Source organism: Dromiciops gliroides, chromosome 4 (genome assembly GCF_019393635.1).
Source record: "Dromiciops gliroides isolate mDroGli1 chromosome 4, mDroGli1.pri, whole genome shotgun sequence".
NCBI classification, from domain to species: Eukaryota; Metazoa; Chordata; class Mammalia; order Microbiotheria; family Microbiotheriidae; genus Dromiciops; species Dromiciops gliroides.
In genome coordinates this window covers 184,763,989-184,777,482 of record NC_057864.1, presented here as the reverse complement: position 1 = coordinate 184,777,482, position 13,494 = coordinate 184,763,989, and the positions used below count along the sequence as shown (strand labels likewise).

The following is a 13,494-nucleotide window of genomic DNA, read 5'->3' as shown; positions in this document are numbered from 1 at the left end:
GTGATGGATGTGTACCATCTTACCACATGGCTCTTACTTCCTGCCTTCTGATCTCCTTCCCATGGATCCTTCTGAGCAGCAGAGATTTCCTGGTTATCTCCATTACATAAGTAGCTAATCTGCCCCTCTTTCCTAGTCCTCCACAGGTGTAGGGTCCTAACCTTATAGGCAGGGCCCAATGTTGGACCAATGAGGGAAAGAAATGTGAAGGCACTCAGTGCCATCCCCATCCTAAGCCCCTTCTTTGCTTGGGGAGGGAGCCCTCAGTCCCTACAAACACAAAAACAAGGACTGATGAATGAATTCTGGCCCTGCTGCTTACCTGTGAGTAGAAGGCAGATTGTCAGTAGTCTGGGAAGACTTCCTGGAAGAAGGGGGTTTAGAATTAGCAAGAGGAGGGACATGACTTGGCAAAAAGCAGAGGGTATCCCAGGTATGGGAAATGGAAGACTGGCTGGAGGCCCTCAGTCAGTCCTCGGGACAGCATGAGGTCTGGTGTTCTGAGTAGAGTTATGGGGGGATGTGTGTGGTGGGGGAGCCTGTCAGGATGGCCCTACTACTTTTTGTGGCCTTAAAGTTGGTGGTCTCTCTCAGTTTACCAGCAGTCTCAGCAACACCAGCAGCAGCAGCAGCAGCAGCAGCCGTCACAGTCCTATGGCTACAAGGAGCCAGCTGCCCAGGTCTCAATACAGCGCAATGCCCCAGGAGCGGGCGGGGTGAGTACAGTCACCCCAGGAACATTATTTTTAGGTTGGCTGCATCTTTATTCCTGGATGGATCATCCATCCGGAGCATTTCTTAAGCATTGGGCACTGGGGATATACTTAAGGAGGTTAGCTTGGTATTATGGGAAGTGTTAGACTTAAGATCTGCTTTTGAGGCCAGATCTGACATTCCCAAGCGGTGGTGACCACAGAGTCACGGGGGAAATAGGTGGTGGGGGTCCATAGGTATTCTATAATATATATAAGGAATTACACTCTCACACACAGTCCAATTATAATTAAAGTGGTCTTTTATTTGGCACTAGAGAAAGTGACTGAGGGTTAAGTCAAAGACTTCAACCCTGGGGAGGAAGTGGCTTAGAAATATCTTCCTCCCAGAACAGAAGGAAAGTAAAAGCTTTTATAGAGGATAGATGGGGTGAGCACCTGAAAATGGAAAGTTTCATTTGGGGGTGGGGAAAGCTTGGATGCTTATCATTCTTGATTCGGGGGATTATTTTTTTAGGAATGATAATCCTGATCTCTGGGGTTATCTCTGTCTCCTGGCTCAGGTAGTAGCCATGCCTAACTGACTTTCCTGCTATAGAATTTTATTTCCCCTTATTTCTTAGATGTGTCCCTGCTGATATCTAGTTGGCCAAGCTAAACTTTAATAGTCCCATGACTCCTTGATATGTCTGTCCTGTTATCTGGTCATTTAAGCCCCACACCAATGGAATCCTCATCTGCACACTAGGGATCGTCATCCCTGTCTTCTAGGGATGACTGTGGAGGATGATATCAGTAACCATAGAGCACTATAGAAAATTACCCGGGGGCAGCTAGGTGGCGCAGTGGATAGAGCACTGGCCCTGGAGTCAGGTGTACCTGAGTTCAAATCCGACCTCAGACACTTAACACTTACTAGCTGTGTGACCCTGGGCAAGTCACTTAACCCCAATTGCCTCACTAAAAACAAAAACAACAACAACAAAAAAGAAAATGACCCAGTTATTTTGGGGGGGACTCAGGTGAATCTTGTCTTCAAAGTCTTTTCTAACACTTTCCTTTGTTCTTACACTTCATTGGACTACCCAGCACCATGAGGATTCCTCCAGATCCTTCTTAATTACACAGGCACTTTTCTAATAACCAGAGAGCTAGTGTTCTCCATGTAGTGTCTTGGGCCCTTGGATGATATTGGCTCGATTCTAGGGATATGGAAAGAGCCCTAGACTCAGTGCCAAGAACCATGCCCTTATATCTCTGTTCATTTATTGTGAGGCTGTAGGTAAGCTGCTCTAATCTCCCTGAGCCTCAGTTTCTGCATCTGTAAAATGTGTATAATGATACTTGACTGGCCTACCTCATAGAGTTATTGTTCATATATTTACTAAGTACATGTGGAGGCAACTAGGTGGCACCATGGTGCAAAAAGTGCCAGACCTGGAGGACCTCAGGAAGACCTGTGTTCAAATGTGACCTCAGACATGTACTAACGGTGACCCTGGGCAAGTCACTTAACCTTTGTTGGCCTTGGTTTCCTCAACTGTAAAGTGGGAGTGATAATAGCACCTACTTCCATGGATTGTTATAAGGACCAAATGTGATCATTTTTGTAGCTATTTGTAAAGTGCTTAGCCTAGAGGCTGTAGGAGATTAACAAATGTTTATTTCCTTCCTTCCTGCAGTGGGCTGGGAGAGCATTGAGATAAATGCTGGGAATGCAGAGCTGAAAGACCATAGGGAATCTACCTGCCTTCAGGGAATTTTCAGTCCAGTGGGTGTTAGAATTAATTCCACTGTGCTTGGGAGAAGAATTAGCGGTTCCCCAGCCCTGCTGGGACCTGCTAGAGCTGGACCTGACATAGCTTTCTAGAATAATAATACTTATGATTATGATAATAATTATGATAATAACATTATTGTAAAAATTTTAAATTTACACAATGCAAACCCAGGTCTTTCTGACGCCAAGTCTAGCGCTCTTTCCACTATGATGATAATATTTGGCATTTATATAGTTGCATGACATAGTAGGTAGAACATTGACTTGGGACTCAGGAAGACCCGAGTTCAAATCCCACCTGACTAATACTCATTCTGTGACACTGAGGCTTACTTAATTTTTGTAAGACTCTTAAGTACCTAAGTTATCTTATTTGATCCTCACTACAATCAGCTGTGTGCCCATTTTATAAGGAGACTGAGGCTTTTTATCTCTACACTAGATTAGGCTTTTTTGGGGGTAATTTTTCCAAAGCGCTGATGGGGCCAGGAGGTAGGGTGTAGAAGTAAGAAAGGGACAGGGAGAAGAGAAACTTAAGCCTTTTGACTGATGTGGACACGTGTCTACCCCTTTCCTTCCTCCCTCTTCCTCCTTTTCCTCTTCCCCTTCTTCCAACTCTTACCTCTCCAGAGGCGGTACCGTGCTGTGTATGACTACAGTGCAGCCGATGAGGACGAGGTGTCATTCCAGGATGGGGACACCATTGTGAACGTGCAGCAGATCGACGATGGCTGGATGTATGGCACTGTGGAGCGCACTGGTGAAACTGGCATGCTTCCTGCCAATTATGTGGAGATCATCTGAGCCCTGCCCTGCTCCGGCTGGCCCAGCGCCGCCTTGCCCGCCCACCTCATCTTCGATGCATTCCTCCATTGCTCTCCTGTGAGCCGTGAACCTCTCTCCCCATCAGTAGTTTCTGTTTTTTAGAATCTGAGACAGGTTGTTCTCCCCCATGCCCTCCCCCCCCCCCCAGTTTCTTTGGCCAATATAAAAGCTCTTTGTGTAGGCCCTCTTTCCCATAGGGGTTTATTTTTCTCTCCTCCCCCTTGTTTTCTCTCTGGGTTTAGCAAATGGGAAATCTCATCCAGGAGGGGAGCGAAGAGTGGTGGGGATGGATGGAGAGACAGGGCCTGGTCAGTGACTGAGATTCCATGTGACCTCTTGGGAACAGTCGCTCCTGGTTTCTCTCCCTCCTTCCTTTTCCTTCTCTCCGCTGGACCTGCCCTCTCCCCACTTTCACCTCAGCAAAGTAAACATTCCAGGGTTCCTGCAGTTCCGGGTCCCCTCTCAGCTTCCTCCAGGGCTGGGCCAGGGAAAGAAGGAATAACAGGGTCTTAGGGACCAGTGTGTCTCACAAGGCAATGCTTGGGTTTGTACCAGGCTTTCATCTTGTGGCCTCTCTGCCTGAGGTATTCCCCTCATGGCCTCATTCATCTCCTTCATTAGCTCCCCTATTTGGATAGATCTATGATCTTCATTATCTCAAAAGCAAAAAGCCGGAGTGGGTGCAGGGGTTGGGGTGGAGGGTATAGGGAGGAGAGAGGAAATCCCAACCATTCCTCCAGTTCCTTCAGTTTCAGGTTTCTCATTTTTTCTCCCCACCCCAGCCCTGTTTTCTCCCTGTTCACACTGTGATTTAACCAACCCACCCAGATTCAAACAGTGTAGCTTAAAGAATGGACCTGACACAGTCCCTGTTTAAACATTTCTGCCTTTTCATTAATTCTTCACAAGAAGCTACAGAACTCAAAGAAATCTCTCTCTCTCTTTCTCTCTCTCTCCTCCCCCCCACCCCCTACACCTTCAGTGCCCCAGAGCTAGGGCAAGGATGCATTCTCCAGGACATCTGCTTCCAAGGGGGCTGGTACCCTTCTCTGTCCCAGCACCTGGTGGCTGTGGGCACCTGAGGGGCCAAAAGGGGGGAGCAGGGTGGGAACCAAGGGACCACCTTATAAGGCAGATCCAGGCCTAGCTTCCTCCAAGGGCTTTCTGGGCACCTGATTAGTGCCTGCTTGATGACGATTCCTATCCTCTCCTTGTTTCTTTGCTGTCATCTTAGTCCATCATAGAGGAGAACATAGTAGATTGGGGTTCTGTGGTCCCATGTTCTTTTCCTGGCCTGCCCCAGCCCAGCTGCTAACCAAGCCTTGACCTTAGCTAACTTGGCAGGAGCCTCCGTGTTGATGGCTCTTCATACAGGGAGGAAAGGGTGTCAGTGGGTTGTTCTGTGTCCGTGTTCTGGGTGTAGGTGACCCTGTACCCATCTGCCTTCTCCCAACATTTGTCCAAAATGGAGGTTGTTGGAGGAAGGGAAGAATATGGATTCCTCCCCTTTCTGGTCCCTCTTCCTCCCCCCAATCAAGCAAGCATGCCCATGCCTCTGCCCCGTTTTGGCTTCTGGGCGAAAATATTGAAGTGTACATAATGGTGGTGGAGCCCGTCAAGCCCCCTTCCTTTTGTGTATGACTTAACAAATAAAAAAAAAAGTGCCATCCTCCTGGCTTTGTAGAACTGGCCCCAGCCCCATCCTTGGAATGGGAGCACAGGAGGGGAAATGGGGGTGAGTTCTTTTTCCTGAACAGATTCATGGTATAACTGTTAAGTGCTAGTCCCTCCCGATCCTTGCTGGCTGTTTAGGAGCTCTGGGTAGGGGTGTGGAGGACTTTGCAGTTGCCCAGCCCCGCCCCCTCCCCAGGAATGGACACCACAGCCTCTCTGGCCCTAACTTCTGAGTTCCATTCTCTTACACCAGACATTCACCAACACAGACCTCCACTTGGGGGTAGGTCCCAAGACAATCCTAATAACTGGAAACTGCTCCCCCAGAGCTAGCGCTCTGGCTGCTAGGGGAGGAATGGGAAGATGGTGCTATATCGAACTTCCCTTCTTTGTATCACCAGCAGCTGAGAAAATCCTCGCTGGGCTCTGGAGGGTCAAGCCTCTTCCATCTCGCTGGGATTTGGGTGTAGCTTCCATTGGTTCTTTCATTTGGTCCCAGACTCTCTTACCCAGCTTCTCCACCCTCCAAGCGACAGGGATATTTTTGTACATGGGATGAGAGTGGAAGCTGTCTTGTGGAGGGTCTGATCAAAGGAAAAAGCTCCTTTGACAAGCACCAAATCATCAGGGATTTTTTATTTTTATTTTTTTTTATTTTTTGAGAAGGTGGTTGTGCATTGAGCACTAGAATGTTTTCCAAACATTGGAACATTGGTGGGGAACAGCATTTCCCACCTCGGCTCTTTTTCCGACTTCATCCCAGTTTCGTGCTTTAGGTTGGCAAGCTGAGGGACTTGGGGTGCAAGAGGAAGAGGAAATGTCTGCCTTTCTGGAAAGGCAATCCAAGAAGCTAGAGTGGGGAGCTGGCCTATTTCATGAAAATCTCAAAGCACAGTGCAGACTCTGGGACCAAAGACCGATTGACCTTGTTGGAAGGTTTTGGGTTGGTAGGTGGGAAGAAACAGTACAGATAGAAGGGAAGGCTTGAGGGAGGGAGAGGGAGGATAGAATGAAATAACCTATTTTCATACATCTCAGTTTACCTCCTATAAAGGGCCAATTTGAGCCTATAGACCCTTCCAACCTCTTTTCACATAGTCTCCTATTTTCCCCAGTCTTGGGATTAAGATACAGTGAGGGGGGGGGGGCAGCTAGGTGGCACAGTGGATAAAGCACCACCCTGGATTCAGGAGGACCTGAGTTCAAATCTGGCCTCAGACACTTGACACTTGGTAGCTATGTGACCCTGGGCAAGTCACTTAACCCTCATTGCCCTGTCCCCCCAAAAAAGATACAGTGGGATACAGGGTTCTAGTGGGTTTCTCACCATCAATTACTCCCCATGAAGTATAGTGGGGAAGTAGGATACAGGGGTGGGGGGTGGGTGGGAAGGGAAGGGAAGGGTGAGAATGTTGGCCTGGGAAGATTTCTCATGAAAGGTTTGTTGTACCTGAGCCTGGCTTTTGATGAAGGTGTTTCTGGCCTAGGTTCTCTCTCAGTTAAGCCCTGTTCCAGTAGGGGGTGGCTGCTTGGGGTCTCCCTTTCTTAAAGTCCTCAGTTCTTAAAGCCAATTCTGATCCAGGAAAAACCAAACCAAACCACAACATAACTGTAATGTGAATTTTATTCAAGTGGGACCAAAACCAGAAATATTTCCCAGAAAGGAAGATGGCTAAAAATTGTGAATTCTCTGTGACACTGGTTTACTTGTTCTCTTATCTCATTCCCTCTTTTTCCTTTTCTCCCTCACCCCTTCCCCTTCCCTTTATTGGGGGGGGTGGGGGAGTCCTGGGGGGCAGGGAAAAGAATTTCCTCTCTGCTTGATTTCTGCCTTTTCTCTCACATACGCACTTTTGGGCCTTTGTTTATAGCTGAAAAACACCTAAACCTGTATTTAAAAAGAAAAAGTAAACAGAAATGACCCTGTTAGATTTGCTCTGTGTAAACACTTTTTCCATATGTGTGTGGCGTGTTCATTTGAAGCTTTGAATTGTGTTTTTAGTGCTGGGCTTTGGAAATTAATCTTTTTTATTTGGGGTTGTCTTTCTTTTTTTCTCCTCCCCCCCCCCCTTTCTTTTTGGAGGGGTGGTGGTGGTCTGTTTTGGTTTCCTCCCTGTGGGCATGTGCCCAGGATCAAATTTTTCTGGCCTTTTTAATTCAGAACAGTTGATAGACCCACAAGGGAATACTCTTGGTGACTCAGATCAAAATAAAAATATAATTTTTACCTGCTGACACAGTCTGGATTCATTGACTCTGAGATTTTGATGTGGACTATGGGTGTGTGTGTGTGTGTGTGTGTGTGTGTGTGTGTGTGTGTGTGTGTGTGTATGTGTACGCGTGCGCATGCATGTGCACACTTACCTAGACTTATTGCCCCTAACTAAGGAAAGGTGACTAGGGCTTGGTCAGAGGGTACTAAAATTTAGAAAAGCCAGCAATTCTTGCAATCCTTCAGTAGCACAGAAACAACAGACGTTAACACATAGTAAGCTACTACTAGTTGCTCTAGCTACCTTACCCCAGAGAAGCTCCAAGTCTGTAGGTGTTCTAGGGTTTCCACTACCTACTCCCCCCACCCCTGCTGAATTGTGTGTCTTTTCATTCCTACTTGCCCTAGATGCAAGTAGATGGAGTGATTTGAGCGGATTGACTCATGACTCCCTCTCTCCCCATCCCCTATGTTGGGTAGCCTTTGGACAGTGTCCAGAGTCTGTAGCCACTGCTGCCCCCTTCCTCCAAGAGAAGGTCAAGCAGTTTAGATCTCTTCATATAGACACAAGTTCCATTGGCTCCTGGGAGAGTCCTGAGGAAGGTAGATGAAGCATGAGCTAAGCTCTGGGGGCACACAAACAAGCCCTGGTGTACTGGAAAGAACACAAGACTTTCCTGTCAGAAGACCCCGGCTCTGCTATGTGATTTTGGGCAAGTCACCTTCTTGGGACCTCAATTTCCTCATCTATAACACCTGGGGGATTGGACTAAATGATCTCTATAAAGTCCCAGTAAGGGATAAGGGTACAAGATTGAAACTTGGAGATATCAGTAGGATTTTAGTATCAAGAAAGCATCATTCAGGTCCTTGACTTTGTACTCATCCTCTACTCCCAGAACAAACAAGATCTCAACCAAGAAAATCTCTCACCTTCAGAAGATTGAGCTATAGTGGGAAAGAGTGAGTGGAGATGAAAAGATTTGTTTTCCTAAGATGCTTTTAGTAATTAGGACATGACATCATGGGTCAAGGTCACACAGCTAGTAAATGTTTGAGGCTAGACTTGAACCAGGTCTTCCTGACTCCTTGCCTAGTGTTGCCACTTCACTGCCTGTGAGGGCTGAGGAGATGCCATCCAGAACTTCTGAAAAGTTCCAAGGAGGAGACACCTACCACTTCGTTGAGGAAGCACATTCTACTTTGGATCACTCTCATTGTTAAAAGACTTTTTCCTGACATAAGTAGTAAATTTACCCCTGCAACTTCCATCCCTTGGGCCTGGTTCTGCCTGCTGGAGCTAAATGGGAAGCATCTAATCCCTTGACAGGCCTGCCCAGCTTTCAGCCCCCTTTGAGCATCTTCTATGTTAAATGTCAGCTTTTTCCATTTAATACATGCCATGAACTGCAGGCCCTGCAGCACCCTGGTTGCCCTCCTCTGGAAGCTGTCTAGCTTATTTTTGCCCTAAACTGTGGTGCTCAGAGCTGAAGATAATACTCCAGCTAAAGTCTGAAGAGGAACCTCCTCACCTTATTCCTGTAAGTTATGGCTCTGTCAATGCAGCTCAGTATCATGCTAATTTTTAGGCTGACCTGTCACACTTCAGATTCATTGAGTTTGCTGTCCACTAAACTCCCAGCTCCTTTTCCAGACAAACTGCTAAATAGCATGACGCCTCTCTCTTGTGCCTGTGAAGTTGATTTTTTGAATCCAGGTGTAATACTTTACATTTATTCCTATTACATTTCATTTTATTAGACTCAGTCCAATGTTTCAGAGTGATGATTTTTAAAAAAAAAGATAGTGATGGGGGCAGCTAGATGGCACAGTGGATAGAGCACCAGCCCTGGATTCAGGAGTACCTGAGTTCAAATCCGGCCTCCGACACTTAATACTAGCTGTGTGACCCTGGGCAAGTCGCTTAACCCAATTGCCTCACTAAAAAAAAAAAAAGATAGTGATGAACAAATAAAGATTGTTGGTTTGTTTATATATATTGTGTGTATATAAAAAAAAAAGATATGCAAAGTTGATGAACAGGCCATCTATTTCAGAGGCAGTGAGGGGGCAAAGTGGAGGGAGTGCTGGGCCTGGAGTCAGGAAGACCTGAATCCAAACTGGCCTCAAGCACTTATTAGCTGTGTGACCCTGAGTAAGTCACTTAACTTCTGCCTCAGTTTCTTCAATTGTAAAAAAGGGATAATAACACCTACCTCTCAGGGTTGTGAAGATCAAATGAGATATTTTAAAGTGGTTAGCACAGTGCCTGGCACATAGTAGGCACTTAATTAAGACCTTGTTTCCTTCCTTTCCATTCCTTTATCCAAGTCACTGAATAAAACAAAATTCCAAACACAGACCCCAAGCCCTCCACCAGGGAACTCCTGCCAAACTGACTTTGAACCATTAAGGATTTCTCTGAGTTTGATGGTCCTCTTAATTCTGAACCTATCCTTTCTACAAGAATAATATGAAATGTCTAACCAAATACTCAGCTAAAATCTGGGTGCACTATATCCACAGAGTTCCTCTCCCCATCTACTAGTTTAGTGACCATCAAAAAAGAAAAGGAAATAAGGTTGAACATGGCTTTTTTTTTTTTGGTAAAATTGTGCTGGCTCTCAGTAACCACTGCTTCCTTTCCCAAATATTCCAAATATTAATGATATTTTCTAAAATTTTCTGAGGAATTGAAGCCAAGCTCAGTAGCCAGTAATTTGGGAATGGTGTTCTCTTAATTTTCCAAGGGGAAGGGGCCAGCTGCCCTTTTCTACTTTGACTTAACTTCTCCCAATTTCCATGATGTTTTAGATATCAGAGTATTATGGGGAATTGGGTTAGGGGTTTGGGGTAAGAGTCCTTAGGAATTCCTCTTTAAAGAATTACACCCTCGGGGCAGCTAGGTGGCACAATGGATAGAGCACCGGCCCTGGATTCAGGAGGACCTGAATTCAAATCCAGCCTCAGACACTTAATACTTACTAGCTGTGTGACCCTGGGCAAGTCACTTAACCCCAACTGCCTCATCCAAAAAAAAAAAAAAGAATTATACCCTCTTGCACACAAATCCAATAGAATAAGATAATAATTTATTTAGGGGCTGGGGAAGGGAAAACAAGAGAGAAATTGGACTTCTTCTCATGGGGAGAAGGCATGGCACAGAGGGTGGCTCTGAGATACCAATCTCTTTGAGCAGGAGACAGGCAGATACTTTTATAGAGGTCTGATGGTGGTCTGATGAGGTGATCTACTGACTGTCCCTTATAGAAGGAGGACCATCTCCCACTGGTGGTGGCTGGGGGAACTGGGTGAGGGGTGGCTGCAGATCTCTCAAGCCAGCTCTCTCCTCCTTCCATCACAAAGGCAGCAGCCACATCCAATTTTATCTCCCCAGGGGTGAGGGAGACTGGAATGAAGGGTAATGGTCCCGGAGCTAGCTCAGTCCTGATCAGGTTCCACTTATCTCTTTAGGTGTGTCTGTCCTTTGGTTTAGTTTCTCAAGGAGAAGATTCTTTGATGTATCCCAGAGAACTTCTGGGGTGGCCTGGGCCTATAACAAGAGGGTGTGGTTCAGGGACCACATCTACAATTCTTTTAGATTTGGTAATGTAGTCCATCTGGGTTAGGTGAAGTCATCAAGGGCACCTTACTGCTGCTCTCTATTTGCTAGATTATCTTGCCATCATTGCCCTTGTGAACTGTTTTGTTTTGTTTTTTAAAGGGCATTTGGGCTACAGATGTCATTTTTTGTTGGGAGAGAAGAATGAAGTAGTTCTGGTGCCTCTGTTTTCACTTATCATTTCATCCATCCCAAGCAGCAGTCCTAGTCTTTCTTTGATCCTCTTTTTTCTCTCCTAAAAATCTTTTCAATGACCTTGGCTTCCCTTGACAGTTCAGCTCAATCTTAATGTTAGAAATCCTAAAGCCATTAACTTTAGTTCTTGCTTCAGTTTTCTGTACCTACCTCAAAAGAAACAGGAGATGTGCAAATTTAGAGACACCTGCACTCCAAATGTTCATATGGATTATTTGTGCCTCAACCTGTGGTAGAGCCTTCTAGGCTCATATTCATCTGATCTGCCACAGTTGGACACACTGTACCTTGAACCCAAAATAGTGATGCCATTTTGGTTTTCTTTGAGAACAAAGGACAACTACCAACCTACCTACCTTTTTTTTTTCTTTTTTTTTTTTTACAGGGCAATGGGGGTTAAGTGACTTGCCCAGGGTCACACAGCTAGTAAGTGTCAAGTGTCTGAGGCTGGATTTGAACTCAGGTACTCCTGAATCCAGGGCCGGTGCTTTATCCACTGCGCCACCTAGCCGCGCCACCTAGCCGCCCCCCCCTACCTATCTTTAAAAAATGTAAGTTTGTTGATGAGTTAGTTCCCTGTTGGTCCCATCAGAGAAATCTCATTTACTCTCTTAATTGGAATTGTTTTCCTTTATGTCTTTGGAGTTTCATTCTTTCCTTTTTGTTGTTTTTTGTTTGTTTGTTTTTGTTTTGCAGGGCAATGAGTGTTAAGTGATTTGCCCAGGATCACACAGCTAGTAAGTGTCAAGTGTCTGAGGCCTGATTTGAACTCAGGTACTCCTGAATCCAGGGCTGGTGCTTTATCTACTACGCCACCTAGCTGCCCCCCAGAATTTCTTTCTTTTTTTTTTCTTTTTTTTTTTTAGTGAGGCAATTGGGGTTAAGTGACTTGCCCAGGGTCACACAGCTAGTTAAGTATTAAGTGTCTGAGGCCAGATTTGAACTCAGGTACTCCTGACTCCAGGGCCGGTGCTCTATCCACTGCACCATCTAGCTGCCCCCAGAATTTCATTCTTAAGAATTTTCTACGCTTTTCTTTTTCCATGCTTTTTTCTTTTGGACCATGCTTTGTCTTTATCATTTTTCAGCATTCATTTTTTATATTTGGGGTGTATGTGGTTGTTCTTTCCATTTACGTTGTTATAATCATTGTCAGTCCTGCTATAATGCCTATTTCAAAAACACAAATTTGTACCAATGTGATTGATATATCAGGGAACATTTTGAGCATAAAAAGGATTTCTGTTTACTTGTGCACAATTTTTTCTTTGAGAAACCACATGGAAAAGTGCATCACTTCACAATAACTAACGAGCTGCAACCCTTCCAATGACCCCATCCACAAGCACACTTCAGGTTTTTGTCAAGGTAAGGTATACTTACTCTGTGTCTTCTGGTGTTGTAGGAGTTGTGGGGGGAGAAGGGCTGGTCCTCACACCCTCCCTGTCATCTCACCCCTATCTTTCACCATGACCTCTTGCCCAGAATTGCAGCCTGCCCAGCCTGAGGACTAGGCCTACTATTTATAGTAGTATCTATGTATTTCTTGGGCAGCTAGGATATGCAGTGGCTAGAGCACCAGGCTTGGAGTCAGAAAGATCTGAATTCAAATGTAACCTCAGATCCTAGCTGTGTGACCCTGGGCAAGTCACTTAACCCCTCTTTGCCTCAGTTCTTCATCAATAAAACAGGGGCACATTGGAGAAGGAAATAGCAAACCACTCCAGTATCTTTGCCAAAAAAATCCCATGGACAAAAGTCTATGAAGTCATATAGAGTCAAACATGACTAAGCAACAAATGTATTTCTTAACTACTTAACATGTGTAAAACTGTGTTGTTTTTATTAGGTTTCTCTCTTTTTTTGATATGTCACTGACAAAATTTTTAAATGTTGTGGCCCTACCCTCATTTCCCCTATAAAACCTGTGGTTCCTATCGCTCAGTTTTGCATAGTTCAGTGCTTTTTGGGAATGCATGTCAAGTTATATCAGAATTGACTATATTGGGTTGTTGTTGTTTGCCTGCTTACTTTACTCTGCATCATTTCACGTAGACTTTTCCATGCTTCCCTGTATTCATCCCATTTATCATTTCTTATAGCACTTAATATTCCATTATATCCATGTGCCACAATTTGACTGATGGATATCGACTTTGTTTCTAATTCTTTGCTCTCACAAAAAGTGTTCCTATAGGGGCAGCTAGGTGGTGCAGTAGACAGAGCACCGGCCCTGGATTCAGGAGGACCTGAGTTCAAATGCGACCTCAGACACTTGACACTTACTAGCTGTGTGACCCTGGGCAAGTAACTTAACCCTAATTGCCTCACCAAAAAAAAAAAAGTGTTACTATAAATATTTTGATTTATATGGGCACTTTCTTCTTATTAGTGGCCTTCTTGGGTTACAAGCCCAGCAGTGGATTTTCTGGGTCAAAAAGTATGGACGTTTTAGTTATTTTACTTGCATAAC

General features: G+C 45.2%; 1 protein-coding gene across 2 annotated transcripts in view; it reads left to right on the top strand.

Annotated features, from left to right (window-relative positions):
* LASP1 (LIM and SH3 protein 1) overlaps nucleotides 1–7,227 on the top strand; it is a 67,909-nt gene extending 60,682 nt beyond the window's left edge. For both annotated transcript variants that reach the window (XM_044002889.1, XM_044002890.1), the window contains exons 6-7: nucleotides 595–716; nucleotides 3,124–7,227. In XM_044002889.1, coding sequence (XP_043858824.1) covers nucleotides 595–716; nucleotides 3,124–3,297 — 296 coding nt within the window. In that variant the 3' untranslated portion in view covers nucleotides 3,298–7,227. The remainder of the gene's footprint in view (nucleotides 1–594; nucleotides 717–3,123) is intronic.
* Nucleotides 7,228–13,494: the final 6,267 nt, after the last annotated feature.